The following is a 26,245-nucleotide window of genomic DNA, read 5'->3' as shown; positions in this document are numbered from 1 at the left end:
ATAGCTTCAAATGCCAAGTCATGTTAGGAACATTCTCATTTCTTCGAAAATTCCCTCAGCGTTGTTAAAGATCAAACTTTTAAACTGGGTCAGACGAAGAAGCATCACCTGCTCAGAAAATATGTTTCAAATGCTGATTAAGCAATATTGAGTTCTCTTTCTCACGCTTTGTGGAAAAGTTTTATCCAATAGATTATGAGAAATCGAAATCACTGATCATGTAAATCATATAAAGTGTCAATGTCCGTACAATATGCTTTACTTTATTACTTCAATTGGACAACAATGTATTCCATTTTAGCCGTTCAAGTAATTTGGTGATGCTGCGTCAATGTATTATTTATTATGCTAATCCACGTAATCATCATGATTCATTTATTGGTATGGGCCGTAATAGTAAACGAAGCTAAATATTGTTGTGCTTTATATAGCAAGAAATTTATTTTATTTTATAACTCGTAGAGACGAAAGCAAAATATTTTATTCAGTAACTCAATTAATCCCCTGTTGCTTTATGGCAGTTTGAAAAAACAAGCTTAGAACGTGTTGATGCAGCTCTGTAAAGTTCTTCTGCTCTGGAATACTATATGGAGATCGTAAAAGCAGCAATTAACCAATTTGTAAGATATTATTTATGCATCGCCAATTGACGACACCTGTCATTTTAATAGCCGTTAAGTGCCCCTGACAATAATATAGAGTATACAATTCAAATATTTTTATGCGTGACATTTGGTTCAGTGTATCACTTTGGGGCTTGTTATGTCTGTTTTCAAATTTCGGGGCTCAATTCTCACACAAATAATGCTATAAACTCATTTAGGATCCATTTAAACCAAAAACTTAATCCCCTTGCACGATAATTAGATTTTGAATTAAATCATCTAGAATTTAAAAGGCAGGACAATTTAGCTTCTATTGTCTTCTTTATAATTATTGGGAAATGCAGAGACAGTCTTTTAAAATGTAAATTATTTGATTGAAACTGCAGCTAAGCGTTGGTTTTAAAATTTTAAATGCGTATGCTTTTGACTTGCAAGTATTTTAGAACATTAATATGCGCATTGCGTTGCACTTAAACGAGACTATTGATGATTTAATTAATTAAAAATGTTCGCCTTGACTCACTGATTAAGGATATATAGAAATTTTGTCCTTATTCTTTATGAAAAAGACAAAATTTCAGCTTGCGTTTTTTTTTTTAATCAAAAATAAAACTCAAAGAATAATCTTTTTTTTGCCCATCAATAATGATTATTAGTTAATTTTAAAAGTAACACTCAAAACTAATCAATAAATTGTGAGCGAAAAAAAAAATTAAAATATATAAATCATGGTGAAAATGCATAGATAATTCTTAAAAAATCTCTGTAAGTTTCTCGCTTTCTCAAAGTTACTTTAAGTGAATAATTTTCGTTAAAAAAATCATTATTTGCGATCCCTGCAATTTTTCGTTGTTCGGGATATAAGAAAATCGTTGTGTGAGAATAGCCTAATCGAAGTTGCATATTGTAAAGCAAAATAAATTCATTTTAAAAACCAGCATGCAAGAAAAAGGAAGTAATAGGCGATACATAAAAAGGCCACCCCACATTCATAGTTGAGCTCAAGAAATCATAATCGCTTCAATATCTTCAAATAGCACACAATTCTAATCACTATTCCAAGAAAATGCGTTAAAAATTAATTTAAAAAAAAGTCAACCCTGCATTCTTAGCTTTCGATCGTTAAAAGCGGGGGACACATTACTCGAATAACTTATGCGAGTTAAATGCCATTATGTGTATTTATGTTGCAAAGTGCTGCCAATCTGTAAACAGCTGTTGAATGTTTTTTTTTTCTTCTCGGAATTTTCGATACTTTATTCCCGTGAGAATCCCCCTTAAGCAACTGTCGAGGCTCTTCTGTTCGGACCTGAAATTTGAGTGCACAGTCGCACAGCAACTTGTTGTACGCGCTGCTCCTTCCTCAATCCTCAATCGTCAATCCCCAATCCCATCCCATCAGCTACCCTTCTTCCGTTCGCGTTCCCCTCAATTAGCTGGCTGCTGCAGCTTGAAAAATGATTTAAGAGCATGTCTTGTGTTTGATTAAGGCAGGCAGGGGAGCTCGCAAGCAACACACATTTAACAAAAATAATAATAATACTAAAAAAAAGCACAACCACGGCGCATACATAAATAAATAAAAGAAAGCACACACACAAACACACACACACATAGGCTAAAACACACACGAATCCAATGCAGCGTCGCACAACTTTAGCGGCGACCGGAAATGTGCAATAAAATTTGAATGTTTCTTTATTATTATCATCATCCCCATCATCATCGTCGTCGTCGTCGTCATCGTCATCATTGTAAGCTGCTGTTGTATGTTGTCTGCCCCCTTTTTTTTTATTTTTTTTTCATCTGTTTTTTTTTTTTTACTTTTCCATTGCATTTGCGACAGCGGCTGCGACTGCGACTGCGCGCCCTGCACAGCATATCGCTGTGATAAATAAATTGAGAAAACCAGTACGGCCAACATTGAAGTCGTTGCCAAAAACAGGACGAGGAGTGTCTGCCGCCCCCGCTCCAACACCCCCCGCAGCCTCGTGATACCCTTCGCTTGCATGTTTCATTCATTCATTCATGCGTTTGCCATTCGCTTTTTTTTTTCCTGCAACAGCAACAGTCAGTCGACGTTCTCTCCGATTGTGTCTTGAAGGTGGGGAGTAAGTTCGTGAAGTTTAAGTTGTTGTCGTCGTGTAGCTGTTTCAGTTTTTTCTTCTTTTTTTTTTGCCCAACTCTGCCTCACTCCACTCCGCACCTTCTCTGTGGTCCATGCCGCACTCCACTCGGCTCTGCTGAAAATGTACAGAAGTCGTTTGACTGGTTTCCCTGTTTGATTTTGGAGCTCCGCGAAACACGCGCACCAATGTTCTTTTTTTTCCTTCTGCTGCGCTGCTGCTGCTTCCTCTTCTTTTAATTTGAAGCTGCGCTTGTTGTTGCTGTTGTTGTTGTTGTAGTTGACCAGTCAATCATTTTCGTGCTTTATTTTTAGCTCTAGGCATTTCTTTTCTTTGCACTGCAAAATAAAAATTGGAGTAGGGCGCAGTGCAGCCAAATTACACACACACACACACACCTGCATATACTATATATGCATGCTCACATGTGTGTGTGTGTGTCTGTGTGTGTCTGTGTGTGCCTTTTAATGCTGCCCACCAAACAACTTCCCACGCTGCTTCTGCCTCTGCTGCCAGCCAAAGGTTTTTTTAATCGTAGTTCTTGTTTGTTTTTGTTTTGTAAAGCATTTTGTTCAGTGTAAACGTTCGCTTACGCGTCATCCATACATACATACATACACACACAGACATTGTCCATATATATATATATATATATATATGTATGTGCATGTACTTATTATTATAGCCAAACGAGTTTTCTTAACCAATTTTATTGTGACTTGGAGTTTCGATTGTTTTTGCTTTTGACGTCTGTTATTGTTGTTGTTGTTGTGGTCTTATGCATAATTTTTTGTTGTTTTGCTCAACTCCTGCCCATACTGACAATCATCAGTCTTGTCTGGCTTTTATTTCTTTTTATACCCTGTACCCGTAGGGTAAAAAGGGTATATTAGGTTTGTGCAAAGTATGTAACATACAGAAGGAAGCATCTCCGACCCCATAAAGTATATATATTCTTGATCAGCATGACGAGAGAAATCGATCTAGACATGTCCGTCCGTCTGTCCGTCTGTCCGTCTGTCCGTCCGTCTGGATGAACGCAAGGATCTCGGAAACTATAAAAGCTAGAATAACCAAAGTTGGCATCCAGATTCTCCTAGGTCCGAGTAAGGACGAGTTTATTTTTTTTTTTTTAATTTCCTCCCCCTTCCCCCGCTACAGAATTTCGTCAATAGCGTCCACATTTCAAATGCTACCTAAACCAAACTTTGCACACATAATTTCTATACAATTATCTACTGTTGTTTAAAATTTTATCAAATTCGGTGAATTCTAAGAAAAGTTATTAGCAAAACAAATTCTCACCAGTACAACCCCCCCAAACTGCAGCAACAAGTTCGCTCTTCTTCTTCCTCTTTATGCTGCTGCTATGGGCGCATATAACTCAGTGACGGAAGTTTACCTGGGTACAGGGTATTACACTGTCGGGCTTGCTCGACTGTAGCGTTCTCTCTTGTTATTAATGTGGTTGTTGCTGTTGTTATTATTTTTTCGAGTTTGAAAATTCATTCAAAAACGAATGACTTAAGCAACAAACTTGAACGTGACGGTGGCGTTGACGTTGAAGCGACGTCGCTGCCAGCGTTTTGTGTAGAGTTTGTCTTTATTTTTGTGTACATATAAACATATGTATGTACATATATACATATTAAAAGCTTGCATAAAACTCTACATATATGTGATTCATTACGCCCACACATACATACATACGCAGCCACACATACGAGTCGCTGTTCGCTAACCCATGAGACACGAAGCTACAAGAAATTTAAGGGAGAGAATTAAACAAACAACAACAAAAAACCACGAAGCAAATCAACACTAATTTATGACTTTAATTTAAATGCGCGATTTTTGTTCCTCTTGCTTAGAGCCGAAAAATCAAAACTAGTTTTCAAGTCCAGTTTCTTGTTGTTGTCCATTGCAGAGACGCGTCTGACGTCAAAGGAGCTGCCAACAGCAGCATGGAGACGCGAACGCCGCCAGCGCACCGCCGAGTATCAAGTTCATGATGCCGGCGGCGGCTGTGGTGGAGCCGGCAGCATTACCACTGCTGGAATTGGAGGCCTTGGAATAGCCGCTGAGCGCGACATGGACAGCCCCATTGATATGTCAGTGACGTCGAGCAGTCTGAAGCATCAACGTTCATCGCCACCGCCGCCATATCGTGAACCGCTGCCCGGCACTAACTATGCTGCCATGCGTCCCAGTGTCATTACGCAGGCACCGCCCAAACGTGAGCCACAAGAGCAGCGCGACTATGATAATCGGAGCACTGGTAAGCCACCCATTGCTTAATTCTATTCACTTGACATCATTTCAAAGCAATATGCGCAATAATAATAGTTTTCCCTAGTAATTAATTAGTTAATTACAAAACGTCGATTGAAGAAGAGGGCTAATAATGACTATTTCCAGGGAAAACTTTCTTAACATTTTGACTTAAATTTTATGTGGCACAGAACAAACTACCCATCTGCTTAAAGCTATATACATAGGACTTTCACGCCAAGTTTTATCTCTAGCACAGGCAGACTGGCCATTCGTCCTAGTTGTCCTTTTACATATTATAAGTCTATTAGTAACTACCCTAAACATCCCATTCACTGCACACCACAGCTGCTATTAACATGATTTTGACGCTTCTATTAACTCAAGCTTTCTTTAATCCAAGCAGGGCACTAACAAATCCAAGCAGTTAGCCCTTCAATTAGGCAAGCAGTTCGCTCTAGTTACCAGAGAGTTGTGCGTGATATTCAAGGCTACAAATTGTCTTGGTATTCATAATATTCTCAGAATTGTTACCGAAATTAGAACGCCACAAGAAGTAACGCCATTGATTAGACACTTATTGATATTTTAGTTAAGAAGCTTAAAAAAGTATTTTTAGAAACGAAAGTGAGATTAAACCAAATTTAAAAACCTGTTCCAATTAGCTTAAAGATTTTTTAGTGCACATTTTTTGGCTGGAACAAATCAAAATAGATTTTCTACAGAAACATATCCAAATGGTCAAAGAGTATTTTTCGGATATGCCAAGTGTTGGCCGGATATGGGAAAGACGTGACTTCTATTTTATCGCTATAAATTTAATAAGTCGAATGTTGACAAGCTATTGTGTGATTGCTTGCTTTAATTTTTCTATTAAAATACCATAGAACCAGGGGTTAACCAGTTGTCAATATCTTAAGCAAAATGTTGATCTCCAACTAAAAATAAAAAATTAAAGTTTAATCAAATCAACATCGATTCAAATCCTTATCACACCTCTTTCGATCTTCCCTTGTATATACATATCTGCCAAGTTAATATTACGAATTTATTAATAAAGTTTGTAAAAAGTGTTCTCCCGACTAAAAAATATATATATAATTTATGTGTATGTTTGCCTTAATCTTTATTATTTATGGTATCTTACTTGGAATTAAGACAAGCAAAGAACTTAAAAAACGGCTGCCATCGGGAAAATAGTTTTTCTTTCAAATTCCGACGAATTATACGATTATTTAGATAATCAAACAACAAAACTTCCTTACCTAGATGGTGAACAATTTTAATTAAAAAAATAAATTGAGCATGCTTGGGGTTGTTGTTTTTAGTTCAATATTCGCCACAGAAGATAATTCGTCCAACACATAATAATAAAACATTATCCTACTATATGTACTATCCAGTCTTTTCATTGCTTAACTCACATATCTCGCTTTTATTTTTGTACAGAATCCGTTGCTATGTGCGACATCGATGAACATTTTCGCCGCTCACTGGGACCGGACTATGCGGCGCTGTTTGCGAAGAAGTCGCCGACACCAAGCTCGCCCACGCCGTCGCCACAACCATCGGGCAGCGGTACACCCATGCAGTCCGTCTCGCCAAATGCTGCAGCACAGTTGCATGTGCCAACATACCAGCAACATCTTCAACAACATGGCGCACCCTCACCGCTGCCACAGCCACTGCCGCTGCTTGGAACGCCCAAATCGGCCCCAATGGCAATTATGCATTCGCCCACGCTAAAATCGGCCTCTGTGTCGCCACAGCCTGAGCTGCCACCGCCGCAGGACGAACCTCTTTCCTTGCATCGCAGTCATGCGGCAACGCCACCATCGCCATCACCCTCGCTGGCGGCAGCTACAGTAGCCACTGTGGCTTTGGCGCCTGCCACACCACCACCGCCACTGATAGCCGATGTGCCGCTGGCCTTGGGAAAGCGGGCGCTGGACTCGCCGCATCATACGCCACCTAGATACAACACACCACCGCCTGCCTATGGCAGCGTGTCGGTTACATCGACGCCAAATCCTGCACCCACCATGCCAGCTATAATTCGCGTCAAGGCCGAGCCGGGACTGGCAGCTGCATCGTCAACACATACGCCGCCAGCCTCACCAACCTCGTCCACAAACATTTCGATATTCACCAAGCCGGAGGCCTCTGTCGATGATCACTTTGCCAAGGCGCTCGGTGATACCTGGAAAAAACTGCAAGGCCAAAAGGAGTAGGGTCAGAAATTAATGAATGTAGGGAACCAGAAGAAGGGGGACAGGAGCAGGAGCAGGACCATCTCAAAAGCAAGCCGCTTTAATTTCAAACTAATTGACGTTTAAAGATCTCATGACGATGTGAAAATTTTCTTCAAATGCGAATGTATTAAACAGTTTCCGATAATGTTTTTTAATGATCGTTGAATTGACAATTGATTGATGATATAATGATATACATATATATACATATGACAAAGCGTATACGTACAAGTGACAAAAGTTGTATTCTTAATGCATAGTTGCTAGAGACTAATCCTTAATACTATCTATTTGTATACAAATATAAATGTATTTAATTTTAAGAAAATGAAATGCAGACACAAACTAAAAATGATCTGGTTATAATGTAATATTTTCATAATTCTAAATTATGAACTAGCTACTAAGTTTATCCAAATGAATCCTATAAAATTAAAGTGAAACACACTGAAATGAAAGTGGGTAATAAATATAAATTCTAAATATACCGTGTCGTTTCCTTGACATTATTTTAACAGCGAGAATAGGCGAGACATTTATAATATGCATTCTGCGTGCATTATTTGAAAGACCGCCGAACGCAAGTGCAATTTTAAACCAACGATCTGGCATCCCAATACACGGCTGCGTTTGTGCTGCAAGCTATCGAGAATCGGACAGTCACTAGCTGGTGCCAGTGTGTACCTAAATGGTAATGTTTACAATCCACTTTTTTCGTTAACAATTTACATATGCAAGCGCTTTTAGATAATTTATACGAATATGGAACTAACCAATTTATTGGTGACCTTCCCTCGTGTTGTCACCTTCATAATTGCCTGCATTTTTAATTCAAAAAGTGCGCACAACATTGTGCACAGTGTTGCCACACTGCGCGTCCGCCAGTGTTTCTTCATTCGGCGAGAATCGTAATTGCAAAACCTTTTCCCCTGCAAAAACAAATTTTTAAACAATTTAAAAGCACTAACAATTAGCAATTACGAGTTTCGAATATAAGCAACAAACAATATTGTTGCGTGCACGCGTCGCGTTCTCAAACCTGCGCCATTAGCATAAGTTATAGTGTGTGTGCAAAAATCGCAGAGTAGGTGGCGACGACGAAGGCGAGGAAGAAGCAGCAGCAGCAAAAAAAAAGAGTGAAGTTGTTACATTTTGGGGAAATCGCATGAAAATTAAACAATAATTTTAATCGAACACCTTCTTTGGATACAAAGTGTGTGCAGAAGCGCTGTTGGTTGTTATAATAGGCAAATTGTACGCATTCAAAGGCATACGAAACGCGTGAAAGAAAAACCAAAGCTGTAAACTCGGGGGGCAGGCGCAGACACCTGCAAGTGCAGGGAATAATGAAAACAACAATGAACACTAAACCATGCTATTAGTGGTGCTATATACGCGTGCGGCCCTTACATAAATTGTTAATAAACAAAGGACGCTTTCGAATTATGTTAAACTAGAGCGACGCTTAACCAGGAATTAAGCGACAGGCAGGCAGGCGAGCGTCGAGCTCATTATGTCTACTCCAGCAGCAGCGCAGTCAACGACGTCGCCAACGCTGCCATCCACAACGACCTCGACCAGAGCCAAAACAACAACATTTACAAACGACGACATAAAAGTAGTAGCAGCAGCAGCGCATGCGTTTTTAAACAAGGAGCAGCTGACACTGGTAGAGGAGTAGTGTGTAGTCCGCCATCCGCTATCCGCCGACGGCAGCAGCAGTAAGCAGCATATTTGTGCACATTTGGCTAAAGATTCAACTGGTCTCCCAACTGGCATCCAATGACTGTTATTGTTGTTGCAACGGCGCACTTTTCTAAAGTTTTTTGTTTTGAATGTCGTCGGTAATTGAGTTGTGGACTCCACTAGCAACTGGCATTCACTGGCACAATGCAAAGCTTGGACTCATCATGCCAAGAAGCAGACGTAAGTATATGCAACACATAACTGCTCTTATTAGCATCAACAATAAATGCTCTATATTTTATTTTCACATAACTTTCAGTTTATAATAAATGACACGTTAAAAAAGCTAAAGGGTTCCAACAACGCAGCCAACGCGTTGAGTGCAAGCGCCCAGGGCCTAACGCATGCTGTTGGCACGGGCGTTCTGCAGCTGCAGCAGCAACAGCAGCAATTCGTCTACCAGGCGGCGCCACAAAGCTCGCCACAGCAGCAGCAACAGCAATCATCGTATTTGCACACGGTGCTACAGTCTGCCTGTTCACCCACACAACAGCAACAACACCACCAGCATCAGCAACTCTCGCCCGCAACGCTGCCCTTAAGCTTTCCAAGTAGCAACAAATCCTATTTGGAGACTAGCTTGTTGCAAGCCATACCACAAATACCTGCGCAACCGCCAATTTGTATATTCGATGATGATGAATCGCCCACGGATATGCCAGCGACTGCAACAAGCGGCACAAATAGCTCTGCACTGGGCAGCATTGTTATACTCACAGAAACGCATGCGGCAGCGAGTGCGTCGGCCACGCCAAGCGTTGGCTTGTCCACTGCGATTGCCCCATCGCCGTCGTCGTGCTCTTCATCAACCACAACGTTGTCGAATTTCAATTCGATTACATCACCCTCACCGGTAGTTCCTGATCTGTTACTGTCAACGCCGCCTGGTATTAATCCTAGCATAAACAGCAGCGGAAACAGCAATAGCAATAACGTGAGCAGCACCTCAGCGACGGCACCTACCGCTGCTCACATTTTCCAACAGCTGCAAACAACGCAAACAAGCATCAGCAGCAACATCAACAGCACCAGTAGCAGTAGCAGTAATAGTAAAAAGGCTGAGAAGCGTCCACCAAGCAACAGCAACTCCAATAATTCGTCCGGCAGTCAGCATCATCACAATCATCATATACTAACGAGCGCATCACCCGCCTCATCACCCAGCAAACGTCAGAAGAATAGCAGCAAAGAGTCCTCTAGTTCCTCTAGTCGCAGCAGCAGCAGCGCCTCAGCTTTAACGTCGGCAGCTCGAAACAGCAGCAGCAGCACCAGCAACAACAACAATAGTAGTAGCAGCACTTCACATAAGCGGGAAAATGCTGCTGCTTCTAACAGTTGCACCTCAAGCTCCACAAAGTTCTTCAATATACACGAGAAAATCAAGGAGCTATATTTGCAGTTGCTCAGCAATGATTTGAACTACTTTACGGAAACTGGCGTAAGAATACACGATCCTATTTACATACATCACACTTTTTAGTCAAATTGCTTTCGTACAAGAACAGTTTGTGCAACTTGTAAGCTTTTAAAACACAGTCTCTACAGAAGAACCAAAATTCTTAAAAGTGAATTCCTTAGTTAATCCAGATTCTTACAATCACCATTTCAGAAATGATGAGAGGTATGTTAGAACCTTGAAATAGTTGCAGAATTTCTTGTTGTGGACAAATTTCCATACCCAAAACATTATGATCTCTCAGAGCTATATATGTGTGAACGCAGCACAAAGTTCTTTCTTAAATCAATCACTAACTTAAATCGTTTTACTTGCAGTTGAAGCAGCGTACACGCTCCTTTATACTGGAACGTCTGGTGGAGCGTGAGAGACTGAACACAATTGTCGTCAATCTATATCCAGGAAATAAGGGTTACTCCTTGGCACTGTATTATGACGAGCATTTGATTCTGAATCCGCAAACAAACGAATGGCACGCTATAGATCAGCAGGTGCAGGTGCCTAACGTCATTGGAGCGGACGGCGACATGGGCGTACAAGTGAAGAGCTCAGCTAGTCGCAGCAGCAAGGCTGATCTGTTGGATGCGAAGGTCAAGTCACGTTTGCTGCCAGGAGATTGCATTGATGGGGTGGCTACCAAATCGCATTACGGCCTGGTGGAGGTTTTGCGCTGGCCCTACGAGAACGATTTACTGCTGCAGTGCATCGATCGAGAGCTGCTTCCCGAGTTTCTTATGGACATTCTGACTGCGGATTCCATGACTCTCAATTCCGCACAAGATGGCAGCGAGACGCCGCGTATTTATGCCAAGCCCAACGTCTTCTATGCGGGCTGTATAATCGCGCAAATCCGCGACTTTCGTCAGACCTTTGCAACGTCAACGAATATCTGTGATATGAAGCACATAATGCTACGGCCCACCAATGCGACGCTCTTTGCGGACGTGCAACAGCTGAGCGGTATATCTAGCTCGACTCCGGAAGAGAAGCTGGCGCTTGAGAGTCAACTGGTGTTGGCCACAGCCGAGCCGTTGTGTCTGGAGCCCGATCCGAGCATCGGCCGACTGGCCATCAATGCCCAACACGAACGTCAGCGCTTTAATTCGCACGAACTGCGACGCCAAATGAAAAAGTTCACACAAACTGCCATCAATCGCAAACGCAAACTCGACCAGTTTACGCATCATCATGGCCTGGAGTTGTGCGACTATTTGACCCGTCTGCGCCAACGGCCGCGTAGCAGCAGTAACAACAACAACATCAGCAGTGCAACAACAGCCACAGCACCCAGCAATAACCCACTAGTGGGCGCTATGCTCTCCTCATTCACATCAAAGGTGCCGCGGCGACCGCACGAAGTAATAAGACCCATACGTCCCCCTTCCCTCGAATATCCGGCCAATCTTAAGGTGCCCGAGCATGTGGTAAATGTGGAGAAATATGCCAAAACGTTCGAGCCCCTAAACGAGTTTAGCGAGGCCTGCAAGGAACGCTGTCAGCCAAATTGCCGGCACAGCTTTCAGCCGCAGCTCATTGAGGAGTATGTGTTGGAGACCGAACGCGAGGCGAACGAGGGCCGACGTGCATTGTATCACATAAAATTATCCATTTATCAGCGTCCCTCCGACGCTGAATATCTGGGCGAGTTGTATGTGGATCGGGACTATCGCGAGGGGGAGCGCAATGGAGAATCCTGTCGCTTTGCACTCGGCACGCGTGTGCAGGCGAATCGTTATATACAACAATTTCGAGAGATTTTTACGGAGGAGGGACGCAAGGCAGTCAAGATAACGCACTTGATACCCGGGCACGTGCCAATTGTCACGCATACAGGGCTCACTAACGAACAGAGACTGTTGCTGCAACAACAACAACAACAGCAGCAGCAGCAACAACAGCAGCAGCAACAACAGCAGCAGCAACAACAACAACAGCAGCAACAACAACAGCAACGACAGACACAATTCTCTGTACAGGCGCAACAGTTGCAACAACAATTACCGCAACAACAGCAATCGCACACACTGTCCGCCACTGTACATCATGTTGCGCATCCCAACGTCACCCTGGCCCGCCAGCAAATGAGCAAGGCTGTGAGCATAGCTGGCAATAATGCAATAACATTGCAGCAAGCATTTCGACAGCAACCCCAAGCACTTACAACAACGCAATATACTCTCGATGGTAGCGGTACGTTGCAGTTGCACACGCCGCAGCAACAGCAGCAGCAACAACAACAGCCGCAGTTAGTCATGCAGCAGCAAGCGGCCCCACAACAGCAGCAGCACATACAACTGCAGCAGCTGACAAGCAATAATACAACTTCGTCCACTGCCACACATCAGCTGAGCCTGAGTAATGGCTCGTTGGTGTTGGTGCAACAGCAACAGCCGCAGACGCAGCAGTTGGCAACGGCATTGCAGCATTCAGGAATCACAATACAACCTGCCAATATGCAACAGCAACAACAACAGCAAAAGGCGCAAAATGTGAATATTGCCCAAATGAATGCGGCTAATTCGGCATTACGTGCTCAGCTCAATTCCAATGTGCCAATTCTAGTGAGTTGCCTATCTTTAGCTATCTTTAAATGCAGCTATCTTTAAATGCGTGCTTTGTTCTGTTCCTTTTTAGCAATCGCAATTGAAATCTTCGCCCATATTGAACACCCAGCAACAACAATTGTTGCATAAACAACAGACAACTGCCACCAACAACAATAATAGCACCAACAATCTTAACAGCAATACCCCCATGCATTCAAATCCTGCTATCAATGCCATTGTTAACAGCATCATGAATTCCGCGAATCAATATCAACAACAGCAACAACACTGTAAGTTACATTATACATATATTATATTAGAAATATTTAATACTTTACTTACAACTTACAGCCAACAACACACCTGCCTCTAACAACAGTAGCAGCAATAATAACAACAACTGCGCAGCTGTTGCTGCTGGCAATAACAACAACAATAACACCACAACTATTGTCAGCAGCAACAGTAACAGCAACAATAACAGCAGTGGCATCGGCAATACTACAACAACTACAACGCTCAAAAATTCCGGCAATGCCTCGATACTAAATCTGCTCAACAGTGCACCAGCAGCGATGACGAGCACGCCAGTTGCCAGCGGCACTTTTACAACGACCACGGGACAACAGCAAACCCTCACATTAGTGCAGCATGCAACCAATCCGCAACAGCAGCAGCAGCAGCAACAGCCACAGCTTGCGCCTACCACTGCCGATGCCTCGACTTATGTGCAAACCGCACGTGGCACGCCCACATTGGTCAGTGCACAGCGCAAACAGCAGTCCAGTGAAGTGTTGCAGAATCTGTTGAATACCAATCGCAAGATCAACATTGTGGGGACCAGTGGTGCAACCACCTTTCGCACCAATTCAGCTGGCAATCTGATAGCCGTGAATCTAAACCAAGCGCCACAGCAGCAGCAACAACAGCAGCAACAACAACAGCAACATGCAGCAGGATCTGATGGCATGGTGCGTGTCTCAATGTCAGCGCTAGCCACACAACTGGCATCACCACCGGCCGTCATGACAAATCCCACCACCAGCTATGGCGCCTACACGGTCAGCACGGGCGGCGTTTGCAGCAGCCTCAAGATACTCAACACAGGCCAGCAACAACAACAGCGCATACTGAGCACACTGCGACGCGACAGCACCACTGGCAGTGGTGCTAGTGGAGCTCAAGTGGTGGCACCGCCCAATACCATAGTCGTGGGCATGGCAGCCCCATCGCCAGGCAGCGATTCTAATGCGTCAAATGCCAGCGGCTTTGCTGTGCCCACCAATGTTAGTTCCTCATCGGCGACTAACGCTGGCCTCAGCGCACTGCTCACAAATGCAGCCACGCCCTCACCTTCCGGCTCGGATCATTCGCAATCATCGCAGACGGCGCATCAGAATCAAGCGCTGCTCGAGCGACTCAGCAATGTCACGTCGAATGTCTCGGCGGTGGCTATACCGCATATGTCGCCGCAACAGGCACAGCAGTCGCAACAATTTATTACCAAGACTTTGGTTCACTCGCCCGCCACCTCATCCATACACTCGCCCATGTCTAGTCCGCATCCGCAGCCATCGGCATCGCCGCAACAGCAGCAGCAGTCGCAACAGCAACAAACCACCGCCACACTGAACCTGCAGAGTATCAATTTGTCGCAGCTCCAAGGCGCCATGGCCAATTTTCCGGGACTGCAGAATGTCCAGGTTCAAATACCAGGCTTCACCCAGCCCCTGTCGCTGCAATTCTCCGGCAACAGTCTCCAGCAGCAACAGCATCAGCAGCAGCAACAACAACAGCAGCAGCAAGCAACAACGAGCGGCAACACCACCCTATCAGTGGTGCAGGCCAACCAAACCGGTACCAACAATGCCATGCAGCAGACCCAGCAGCGTAGTGTCCTCGTTTCCGTGCCAGTCTCTGCACAGCAGCAACAACAACAACAATTGCCACACACTATAACGCTGCAAACCCAATCGGCGCCGCAGCAGCAGCAACAGCAACAACAACAACAGCAGCAACAGACCACAGGCACCATTGTCAGCTTACCCTCTGCAGTGGCCGGCACCCAGACTGTGGTCATCACCAATAATGCTGGGGGCGCCAGTGGCGCGGGCAGCGGGACAGGCAGTGGGACGGCAATGCTCACATTGCCAATTGGTAAGTGAACAAGTTTGTAGACAATCCGCCCAATAAACAGGATGGCTGCAATGCACTCAAATAATTTAGAGACAGGTTCTTAACGGTCCTTAACTTATTTCAATGCTTTAACACAAATTCATGCCCGGGAATGGAGGCGGTATTTTTTTTATAAAACTCGAACTTATTCTAACTCAGAAGAATCGGACTGAAAACATTTTGCGAGGAAACAAATTACTTTTACTTACATTTTCAACGTCAAATTTAAATGATTTTGAACCTGATTTCATCTTGATTAGCTATAGTTTTTTAAAGAATCTATTAAGATATTCTCGCAGAATGATAGAATAGAAAGTTAACTATGTATTGGCTTCTGGAAATACATTCTTGACACAAATTTGTGATTCATAGCAGCCACCCTGGCCTCTATACACTAGCATCTAACCATGTAGTATGATTTTTCTAAATCTGAACAAACAAAAAACAAACACGAAAAAAAAATTAATTTCCTGTCGCTGCTGCTAGAGAGTTTTAAAAATAGCGCTCGTTGTTGTAAGGCTTTTTTTAAATTATTATATTTATAACATAAATTTGTAAACTTTCGTTTTATTAATTTATTTATACGAATCTACTATTACTTATGTACTTCCATTTAACATATTTTTCTGCACATTGAACATTCTAATTTTTGTTCTTCTTCTGTTTCTTCTGTTTTTCGTTTTTACAAACAACAATCCACACATTTGTCCCTAACAACTCGTTTCGAACAACAACAAAAACAACAACGACAATATCCACTACTCGAAATCATGCTCCCAAAATCGAATTATGTGTTTTGTACTTAACACTTCTATTCACAACAATTAAAACAACAACATCAGTGTGAATTAAATCGCATCCATTTGTCATTTGTGTGTACATATACTATAATTTCTTTTATTTTTTTTTTGTATGCTCATTTGTTGTTCATGCTCCGAATCTCCTCCACTCAAAATTAATTAATTTAGTCACCGCCTGGTGTGTTTGTGTAGCAGCCCTTTAAAAAAATGAACCTTTTAAAACGAACAATCAACAATCAATTCATTGTAACCTAAAACAACAACAACCAAACAACTCTCCCCGCACACCCGTTCTGCTCTCTGCTTACAGCTCAAATTGTTGGTGCCGGTGTACAAAAACTCAATTCTCAAACAATACGTACCTCAAGTGTTGCCGGTGTGGCCGGTGTTGTTGGTGGTGGTGTAGGTGTTGCAACCCTGCAGCAACAGCAGCAGCAGCAACAACAACAACAGCAGCAGACCCAGGCGCAGCAGCAGCAGCAACAACAACAGCAACCCAACAGCACCACCGCGGCAGCAATCCATCTGGTGGGCACAATTCAGCCACGGGCCCGAAACATCCAAGTAGTGGGTGCCAAGCAATTGGCCACCAATCGCCAGCTGCTGACTGCGCAAAGACAAATCGGCGCCTCGACACTGAAGATTGCAACAACACCGGGTAATGGTAAGCAGCATTAAATCGAAATTTAAGCTAGCTATTTAAGACGTTCGTCTTTTCCAAGTGAAATACCGTAAATCGCACAAAATTTATGTATTTCGGTAAAAGGATATTTAGAAAATTATTAAGCTATAGGTTATATCATGTTCTATAACATAGAAGAGAATCACGAAATCCACGAAATGTGGAATATTTAAGTCGTTCGTCTTTCCAAGTGAAATAGCGTAAATCGCACAAAATTTATGTGTTTCGGTAAAAGGATATTTAAAAAATTATTATTATTTGAATGGTTTTATCCAAATCGCTTGGAATAAATCTACGTTCCAGTTTGGTTCTAGCTTTTCGAACTTTTACTTTATTTCCGCAACAATAAAGAAACCTATTATTTGGAGAATAACCATAAAAATATTTATACGTATAAAGGTTTTGTCAGAATATATCATAAATATAATGTTATTTCGACAGTTTTTACTTGTTGTCGTAATCCATTGTATACCCTATACAAGATAAACCAAAGCTATATTACAGACAGAAAGAAACGTGGTAAGAAACGTGTTTTTATCTATACACAGAGCAAGATTATGTCAAATTATATATAGCCCTGTTATTGTGTATAACTGCCATAGGAACGATCGGTACATAAATAGATAACTCTTTTGTTTATTAAGATATTTTAAGCAGATTTTGTATTTATACGTTTTTAAAGTATTTACATAATCGGATGAATCTATCGTATAGTTCCGTAGAAGCGATCGGTGCAGAAATCAGTCGTAGTCCCAAGACTTTGTTGTTTTTTTTTATGAAGGGAAATAAAACAATATTCAATTGGATTGGAATTCGGTTTGAAAAGAAAGATGTGGAATACATGTTAATGTCACATAATAGACAGTTTTTTCTAATTTGAAATCCTTCTTTTGCCTCAGCTAATGCCGGAAATTTGAGTGGCACTCCCATTGTCATGTCTGCACAAAAGTTGCAGCTGAAAACGCTCAAAGCGCCAGCCCAGCAGCAGCAACAACCACAGCAGCAGCAACAACATCGCATCCTCAATCAGCAATCGCAGCAAGCAACAGCAACGGCCGCCTCGCAAACGTTACCCAATCAACAACAGCAACAACAACAGCAGCAGCAACAGTTGCAGAACATACAGATTGCCGGACGCTCAACCTCAACGAGCCTAATTAGTCAGCGCACTATGACAGCGCTTGCGGCGGTCAAACAACAACTACAGCAGCAGCAACAACAACAACAACAACAACAGCAGCAGCAGCAGCAACAACAACAACAGGCAGCTGTGAATCGAAGGCGCTCCACCACAGATGCCAGCAAGTAGATGATGTTTCTGAGATGGCTTTGCCAGTCCTGGCGCGATCAAAACTAAAATTTACTTCTTGCTACACAAACGCCTAGTTGTCCAGCAATCATACACACACAAATACCCACATTATTGTTAGACTTAATGTTAATAGCGGCCGCCCCTTTAAAGCAAAGTCGCGATTTCCTCTCTCCTCCCACGCCTCCTTCCCCTGCCCGCGTTTTCATGCATGTAATAACTTAATAAGTATGTGAAAACCGCCAACTGGCGTTCTATTTATTTTTGTTAAAAAAAGAAGAATTGTATAAGGCTACATTGTGTGAGTATTTGCATGATATTATAGTTTATGATCAACACTTACATAGCACATACTACCCGTACATTGTATACCTATATATGCATACATACATATATATTCATATACAAATACATATATCTATTTTGGTGTGTATAGTTGTAAGTCTAAGTGTAGGGGCTTGCTTGTGCTTGTGGCAAGCCCAACAATAAAGCCGCGCATCTAATGCAACAAGTGTAGCTGGCCAGAGACACTTTACAATCGCAAATTGAAAGGCATCTTCGACTTGCCAATCCAATACCTTAGCTGAGCAGAGCCCTCGACCCACTCCATACTAAGTACCACCATGGCCCACTTGGCGGCAGCGCTTGTGTTTCCCCTCTTAACTCAATTTTTAAATTTTTTCTACTGCAAACGAATTAGGCCTATAGCTCTTAATTATAAAATTAACTATTTATCTAGTTGTAAACAAACAAAACAATTGTTTCATATTTGCGATAAAAAGATTTCGGCTCTAAACTAACTTTCAATTTTGTTATATTTTAAACGTAGTGGATAAGCGTGCTAATAGTAAGCTAAAAAGTGAAAAAAAAAACAAATATTAAAAGCAATATTGAGAGAAAAGAAAAACAAACAAAAAACAACAAAAAAAAAAACGTAAATTATATGTAAACACAAATTGCTTATTACATCTAGTTACAAAAGTAAAAGAAACAAGAATAAATGTAATTGATATGAGGATTCATATTCATATTATTATACATATTAATCGTTTAATAATTATTATAAATATTATGCATATACAATTGTAAAATTATTAATAGAATATGTAATTATTTAAACAATCGCCTAACCTAATTTTAAAACAAACAAACAAAACAAATTTTTTTTAGTTCGTAATGCAACAAAAAGTCGTAGCCTCAACCAATTTTTTATTTGTAACCAATTTAGTACTTGTACTTCCAATTGAATAATTGCTAAAAGAAAAATAAAAAATGCAAAAAAAGGGAAACGTTTTATTGTTAGTGCATATGCATAGAAATTGTGAAAATTACGAAACAAAAAACACACACAAAAGTCAACAATTAATCATATATATATATATTTAGAAATACATATATATTACCAACTTATTTAACTAATTTATTTGTAATAGCGCAATGTACAATGAGAGTTAGGGGCGAGCTAAAGTTCAACATACATCTACAAAAAGATGGTGAAGCTATGACTAAACCAATATGTTTTTTCAAACTAAGCCAGTTTTCTTGTAGCATGAAATTATTTATTTAAGCGACGATTTTAATTATGTTAACCAATTTTTTGATGTAATTGTTTAGCGATTTTTGCTTCTGCGCTGTATGTTTAAAGCTTCAAAACTAAATACAATAAATTGAAAAATAAAAAACGAAAATGATAAAACAAAACTACATTATACATTAAGAAAAAAATGTGGCAAGAAAATAAAATAAACTCCAGAATAATTTACTCAATGTTAATATTATAAAATAATAAATGTGATTTAAGCAAGAGAAACATGGTACTAACTAAAGATAAAAGATACGCTGTAATTGTGGACAAAGGCATGAAATATGTACAGACGAGTATATAGGGAGCCACGCGATATTACCGATACTCAATAGCGAACTGGTGCCAGCCACTGCTTGGAAACCGCCAAAAACAAAACAAAAAAAAAAAAAAAGAAAGAACCGAAAATCCTGAGTACATCAAAATGTATGTGGTCGGGAAAATACAAAATAAAAAATAATAATTGTAATGACAACAATATGCATTATTAGATGTAATGCGGAGCAATCTAAGCAGCAGCAGCAGCAGCAGCGCAAGCTATTTATATAAACATATATATACATATATATATATATAACATATAAATTAATATAATTGTGTATTAATGTAATTTCATTCAATAACTGCTTATCAAAATACCTGACTGTAGAAACTTTTCATTAAACAAAAAACAAAAGAAACGTAAACAAAAAACTGATTAAGTTTAAAGGTAAACAAAGAAAAACATTTCGAGAAAACTGAAAATGATGCGCCGACAAAGTCAGCGTAAAGCTCCGTTAATTAATAAATGTGTGAAATTAAATGATAAAATGGAAAGACTTTAGCTACTTTTTCGAATTCTCAAAAGCCATAGTTTTCTCACTATAACTATTTCAACGACTATTGTTTACGTGTTTGTTTGTCATTGTCCCCTTACTTTAAAGTTTTAAATTCTCTATTATTTTTTATAATTCATCATTCATAATTGTTTTAGGTGATTGATTAAAACATAATTATTACAATTGCAAAAATTCTTTTAAAACCCCAGTCGAAAACATTCCAGTTTTCAGGTACTGCCTTAGTTATTCGACTATTTCATTTATAGATCATTTCAATTTTGGAAAAGCATCGAAATTGATAATCTTTTGTTCAATAATAATTAAATTGCCATTAGATGTTTCTGTTTTGGGAATGAAGAGCACATTTATTATAATTTCATAAATTCTTTTTAATCCACTTTCCAGGAACGCAAATTATTTCTGCTACTTTGTAAAAGCATAGAAACGGAATTCTTTCTTTCAATATTCCGAAAGAAAGAAAGAGAGACTTAAAATTCCTGTTGCTATTTAAGCGATAAGCTATGCCAACGCAATAAAGCATAACTTTCGGTTTTTATTAAATCGTGAAACTATGACAAGGTGATAAAAAGCTTTACAAATACTATTTTAAATATTCACATAGTTAGTCCATTGCCCGTTGGAGCAACAAATTTGCATAAAATCGCAAGCCCTCCACGGACTCATCGCGACACACCTTGCCCAGGCGTTCGGCCACCAGCAATCTTTCTTTGGCCAGCAGCAGCGATATCCCCAATTGCTTGGCTAGCTCTTCCACGGCTAAAGACTCAGCTGCTTGGACCTTTTCCAGCGTGTCCACTGCTATCAGTGCATCGTCGTGGGACTCTAGCTGCAAAACTCTGGCGCCGCTAGGAAAGCTACGCAACCGTATGGGACCATTTAACTGCTCACACGCGTGCAACAAGTCCTCCGGCGAAAGCAATTCAAGACCACGAGCGCGATTCACGCGACAATAGACATCGGCAAGGGACATCATGCCGCCGTGTTCCTACAACATAAAGCTTTATTACTCCACTTCACTTTCAGAAATGCATTCACTCACCTCAATTGGATCGAGCAACATCTCACATATTTGTTGTGCCAAGCTGTTGAAGTATGCGGTGTTGCTGCTAAAGTTATCACGAGTTACAGGATCGTCAATGCCTAGGCTTAGTAAATAGGATTTAAAGCGCACTGTTTCGTCGTCGGATATTTCGCCCTTTTGTTCACGTATTTTGTTACTGATGGTTTTAGACAGGCCCACCATATCTTTGGCCATGGCCATTAGCACGCTGAGATCCTGAAATGCCAGGGCAATATTTTCGTCCGTTTCCCTGGCCTTCGCTTCAATCGAGCGCTCTATGCCGCCAATGCCGGTCCGTTTTTGTATACGCGCCAACCTATCGTTGCTGTCGGACATTGGCGATGTTGTACCAGTGTTTGCCCCATTAATGATGGTCTCGCTGACCAATGATATTTCCCAGATGCGAGCATTTATAGTCTCGCGAAGTGCGCTGTGAAACTCAACGCTCATGCCATTCTTTCCAGAAAGTTTAATGTGGGTGGCACGGCTGGACTCCAGTGGACCAGGCGCTTTATCAGGCAGAGGCGGACGCAAATGCATTATGATGCGAGTTTTGCGGCCAAAGAAGTTGGAACTGGCAGTTTCTTCGCTGAGCGATATCACATAGCTGAGTGGCAGGCAGAGTGTGATGGCGGCGCGAGCAATTTCGCCAGGACGCCCCCAAAACAAGCGATGTGTGGTCAACACAATCTCGCCCTCCTCGAACTCCGTCTGGCACAGTGAAAAAGCAATTGAAAATGTGTTTATATACAAAATATATTATGTATGCGGATTGCCAGCAATTTGTGATGAGCTCATCCGAACACAGTATGTGCCCACCTTTTGGTCCCCATCGTAGATTTTGACATTGCGATCGCGACTGACGAACGTTTCGTTTTCATGAAGACGCGCCTCGACATATGCAAAACGATTCATTGCAGCTCTGGATCAACAATTAATAATTCTCAAAACGAAATAGCAAGGTTTGTTTTGGTTTTCATTAGAGGTGGAACATATGTCGATATTCCATACACGGGTTAGAGTTATCGTTGCACTGGGTGGCAGCGTTATGGATAACGTACACAATTGGCAACGCTTGGGTGCCAAAGTTTTCATTTGTTGCACATTTATTTATAAATTAATTGTTTAATTTTCTATGAACAAAATATAGCAGTACTGCTATTAATTTTTATAATGTGCACATAGCTTAGAATACGGCAGACACGTGCTATATCGTGAAAAGTGTGAGGAAAAAGTAACTGACAAAGCAGCCGCCATCAATCACGCCTAGGCATTAAAAAAACATTTACTGGAATTAAGATTAATCCGCTCGCGCAACGCCAATGGCATCGACCGAAGCTAGCAAAATGCTTGAGGCAGCTTTACAACAAATGGACGGGATAATATCGAGCACGGCAGCAACCAGTGCTGGCCACCAACCTGGTGCTTCTTTAACGCTTAACGAGCGGAACCTGATTTCCGCCACAAATGTTCTTTCGACCGCGAAAACGCTGGCATTGGCGCTGCAACAGGTGAGTCAGCCGTAACCATAGAATGTCGTTACCATAACAACTTGCTGTCGTGTAATGTGCGTTAGGTGGGATTGGCTGCCCCAGCACCGGATCCAGTCACTGCGGCCATTATTAGCGACTGGCTGGAGACTCACATACCGCGTCAAGATTCTGACGAGCGTATGCGGCGCTTGCAACGAGACAAGGAGGGGCTGGCGCTGCAATATCAAATGGTGGTGGAGCGCTTGTCCGAGCAAGCGGATAAAATAGTTGAGCTGGAGGGCCTTCTAACAGAGAAGACGCAGCAGCTATGCAGCAAGGATGAGCAATTGCAGCGCCAAATGATATCCAAATCTGCGCTAGAAACTCAAAAACTCGAGCTTATGAGTGCCTTAAGCGAACTAAAGCTGCATCGCACAGCACTGGAGCGTGAAAATGAATTGCATGCCAACGACGGTGGCGGCATTCCTTATGGTAGCATGGGCAACATCAATCAGAAGGCTTTCGTGTGCGCAATGGTTCCGAAAACACCGCCCTCGGCGCTCCGGCATCAGATAAAGCCACGATTTCATAGCTTGCCACGCTCACATGGCGCCGCGGGCAAGCAGGCGCTGCGACAGTCAGGCGATCTGCACAACCACAATAATCGCGCCTTGGATGTGAATGCTAATAGTAGTGGAATGCAGCGCAATGTAGCGTTTGCATCAAACGAACAAATATTAATCCCTCTGGGTGACAGTACAGCGCAGAACGAGGATGCTATGTACTCCAGTTTTATATCACAGACGCAATCCACGCCCTCACCCAAATTGCGTCCTATCCTAGGTTTTCGTTTTTTGGATAACTTTTTACGTCGAAGCAATAGCAGTAGTTGTGAATTGACTGCTTTGGAACAAGCGGAGCCGGAATTTCGTCGTGGAGGTTCCCGCGCCACTACAGGCGGACGCATCGAGTGGAGCGCACAGACGCCATTGTTTAGCGATGCTAGTAAGCACTACAGCACCTGGGATGCCCAAGAAGTGTGCAACTGGTTGTCTTATATGGGTTTGGGATGCTACGAAGAGAATTGTCGGTGAGTTATTATCTTCTTTATTTAATTATGTGCATATACATACATATATCTGTGCAACTGGTTGTCTCATATGGGTTTGGGATGCTACGAAGAGAATTGTCGGTGAGTTATTATCTTCTTTATTTAATTATGTGCATATACATACATATATCTTTCAATATGGTTAGTCGACAATAAAATGAACTTAAAGATTAACTTTCAATAAAAAGCGCCGCTCGGGGTTTGAAAAGTTTATACAGATATCTACTCGTAGCGATTCTTTATTCAATAGAACCCTAAACATTTGATATTTTAACACTCCACTTATACCCCTTGTCGCATTTATTATTATTCTCATATCTATGTTAATTAGGGAATGTATAGTTTGGGAATTTTCAGATTCCTTAACTTTCTTATTTATTCAACACAACCCGGAAAGATATTTTATTTGATATAAGCATTTTTAAAAAGCGTAAAACACAATCTAGTTTAAGGCTTCGATTGATCTGACCTGAAAAACTTCACAACTTTCATGTTTATTAGTTTGGTCCTTCATGGGGGTGTACTTTGTTAATATAGCTTTAAATTTGCAGAAAGTGGCTTAAGGCTAATCCCACGGTTTCGTTTTTCTCATCATCACCCGTTGATATTGAGCGCGAACTTCATCTTAAGTTGCCGCTGCATCGAAAGAAAATTAAGCTGGCGATTGACGACATCACAGGCAAGGAGTTCGATGAGCTCACAATAAAGGCCGCCAACCTGGATGTGGGCTGGGTGCTGCGTTGGTTGGATGACATCGGTCTTCCCCAGTACAAGGATCATTTTCTGCAGGCCAAGGTGGATGGACGGATGCTGCATCGTTTGACGCTGGAGGACTTGACGCAGCTGCAAGTGAGCTCATGTCTGCACATCGCATCATTACGCTGTGGCATTCAGTGTATGCGTCGTATGAATTGGAATGCTGAAAGCCTAATTCGACGCTCAACGAAAGAGATATTGAACGATAGTAACGATGAAGATGATAGCAAAGACAGTGACAGCGTGGAACTTTGGACGGCACATCGTGTCATGGAGTGGTTGCGTGTTGTGGACCTCTCGGAATATGCCCCCAATTTGCGGGGGGCAGGCGTTCATGGCGCATTAATGCTATACGAGCCGCGCTTTAATGCCAATTTGTTGGCCGACCTGCTGTCCATACCGCCAAGCAAATCGTTGCTGCGACGCCATCTGGCCACGCATTTTAAGGAGCTCGTTGGACGCACCATTATACATGGCAAGCGTGACGCTGAGGCCGAACCAGGCTACCAACCATTAACGATTGCAGCAAAACTAAAGCCGCCAAAGCGCGCACAATTCACTCTGAAGAGGCGAAAGAGCACGAAGGGCCAAAATGAAGTAGACTGGACGGAATATGTGTGTCCCATGAATACGGGGGCTGTTGGCCCGACCCCAGTCGGCGAACACGAGGACTCGATAAGCTCCAACAAATCGGTGCAAAGCGCTAACTAAGATCGCTTCGCATTGAGCCAATTTCAATGAAGGTATTCAGAGAGACTGAACACCAAAAATATTGTTGAATTAGTTTTAAGTGGAAGAACCAAGTGAACTGCCCCCAATACGAAGCAAGCAAACAAACAAACAAACAATCAACCAAACCAACAGTGCTGACAATATCAACCAAGAATTTATATCTAAACCAAACTTCAACTAAATGAAATGCAAATTTTTGTTTGCAACATACATATAAACAAATTGTCTATTAAGGTCGAAAGTTTTCTTTTTTATGTGACTTTCGAAAACATACTTGTACTTCAACATACCTTTTTTTAAAAAAAAATGTAAACCCAATATCAAATTTATTAAATTTGGTACAATTAGCGACATGAAGCACACATAGCGTCTTCCAAAGCTAAATTAATAATTAAAATATTAATGAGAACTGAAGCATTTGCAAAAGCATTTGCAAGATAACAACAATAACACCCCTTATCTTGTCGAGCAATTCGAAAGCTAATGGCTAATTTTGAATTTGATTTTTTTGTACTAACACTTAAATGTATTAACATCTATTTTTGAAAGCTATGAATATTGCGCCTTATATATAACAAAACGTATGACTTTAGAAGCGTATTTAATATACACCTGTTCATGATACTACATATATCGTAATGAAATTGTTTTTCATAAAAAAAATTCGTATTTTTATTTCATTGTTGCGAACTGTTTTTGTAGATATCGTGTGCTAAGTTCAGTTT

The 26,245-nt window shown here is 41.5% G+C and overlaps 4 protein-coding genes across 6 annotated transcripts in view; 3 read left to right on the top strand and 1 right to left on the bottom strand.

Annotated features, from left to right (window-relative positions):
• LOC115622592 (extensin) overlaps nt 1–7,739 on the top strand; it is a 30,368-nt gene extending 22,629 nt beyond the window's left edge. For both annotated transcript variants that reach the window (XM_030516589.1, XM_030516588.1), the window contains 2 exons: nt 4,659–5,009; nt 6,452–7,739. In XM_030516589.1, coding sequence (XP_030372449.1) covers nt 4,659–5,009; nt 6,452–7,233 — 1,133 coding nt within the window. In that variant the 3' untranslated portion in view covers nt 7,234–7,739. The remainder of the gene's footprint in view (nt 1–4,658; nt 5,010–6,451) is intronic.
• Nucleotides 7,740–8,217: 478 nt separating this feature from the next.
• LOC115622574 (AF4/FMR2 family member 4) lies at nt 8,218–18,954 on the top strand. The gene is made up of 7 exons (XM_030516552.1): nt 8,218–9,180; nt 9,260–10,438; nt 10,774–13,017; nt 13,091–13,292; nt 13,354–15,159; nt 16,288–16,641; nt 17,559–18,954. Exons 1-7 carry the CDS (start codon nt 9,145–9,147, stop codon nt 17,966–17,968), a joined length of 6,231 nt encoding a protein of 2,076 aa, XP_030372412.1. The 5' UTR covers nt 8,218–9,144; the 3' UTR covers nt 17,969–18,954.
• Nucleotides 18,955–20,862: 1,908 nt separating this feature from the next.
• Nucleotides 20,863–22,422, bottom strand: LOC115622821 (vacuolar protein-sorting-associated protein 36). Its single transcript, XM_030516896.1, has 3 exons — nt 22,269–22,422; nt 21,429–22,160; nt 20,863–21,374 (listed from the first exon to the last, which is right to left on the bottom strand). The coding sequence occupies exons 1-3, from the start codon at nt 22,362–22,364 to the stop codon at nt 20,991–20,993; spliced, it is 1,212 nt and encodes a 403-aa protein (XP_030372756.1). The 5' UTR covers nt 22,365–22,422; the 3' UTR covers nt 20,863–20,990.
• A 132-nt stretch (nt 22,423–22,554) lies between these two features.
• On the top strand, nt 22,555–26,151 carry LOC115623185 (liprin-beta-1). 2 transcript variants are annotated; one of them, XR_003995382.1, is made up of 3 exons: nt 22,555–22,960; nt 23,026–24,113; nt 24,584–24,717. XR_003995382.1 is itself a non-coding variant. In XM_030517407.1 (3 exons), exons 1-3 carry the CDS (start codon nt 22,772–22,774, stop codon nt 25,497–25,499), a joined length of 2,091 nt encoding a protein of 696 aa, XP_030373267.1. In that variant the 5' UTR covers nt 22,555–22,771; the 3' UTR covers nt 25,500–26,151. The 2 variants fall into 2 exon arrangements, 1 of the variants encoding a protein (XP_030373267.1); XM_030517407.1 differs by having other exon boundaries at nt 23,026–24,011; nt 24,584–26,151.
• Nucleotides 26,152–26,245: the final 94 nt, after the last annotated feature.

The sequence above is a fragment of the Scaptodrosophila lebanonensis genome, unplaced genomic scaffold (genome assembly GCF_003285725.1).
Source record: "Scaptodrosophila lebanonensis strain 11010-0011.00,11010-0021.00 unplaced genomic scaffold, SlebRS2 tig00000043-arrow-pilon, whole genome shotgun sequence".
Classification (NCBI taxonomy): domain Eukaryota; kingdom Metazoa; phylum Arthropoda; class Insecta; order Diptera; family Drosophilidae; genus Scaptodrosophila; species Scaptodrosophila lebanonensis.
The sequence above is the reverse complement of the archived record's forward strand: the minus strand, read 5'-3'. Positions and strand labels throughout refer to the sequence as shown.

Coding starts and splice junctions, on each gene's coding strand:
- LOC115622821 (XM_030516896.1), bottom strand. CDS start 22,364: ATGAATCGTTTTGCATATGTCGAGGCGCGTCTTCATGAAAACGAAACG. Junction 22,161..22,268: donor TCTACGATGGGGACCAAAAG/GTGGGCACATAC, acceptor TCACTGTGCCAG/ACGGAGTTCGAGGAGGGCGA. Junction 21,375..21,428: donor TGTTGCTCGATCCAATTGAG/GTGAGTGAATGC, acceptor TTTATGTTGTAG/GAACACGGCGGCATGATGTC.
- LOC115623185 (XM_030517407.1), top strand. CDS start 22,772: ATGGCATCGACCGAAGCTAGCAAAATGCTTGAGGCAGCTTTACAACAA. Junction 22,961..23,025: donor TGGCATTGGCGCTGCAACAG/GTGAGTCAGCCG, acceptor AATGTGCGTTAG/GTGGGATTGGCTGCCCCAGC. Junction 24,012..24,583: donor TGCTACGAAGAGAATTGTCG/GTGAGTTATTAT, acceptor TTAAATTTGCAG/AAAGTGGCTTAAGGCTAATC.
- LOC115622574 (XM_030516552.1), top strand. CDS start 9,145: ATGCAAAGCTTGGACTCATCATGCCAAGAAGCAGAC. Junction 9,181..9,259: donor CATCATGCCAAGAAGCAGAC/GTAAGTATATGC, acceptor CATAACTTTCAG/TTTATAATAAATGACACGTT. Junction 10,439..10,773: donor ACTACTTTACGGAAACTGGC/GTAAGAATACAC, acceptor TTTTACTTGCAG/TTGAAGCAGCGTACACGCTC.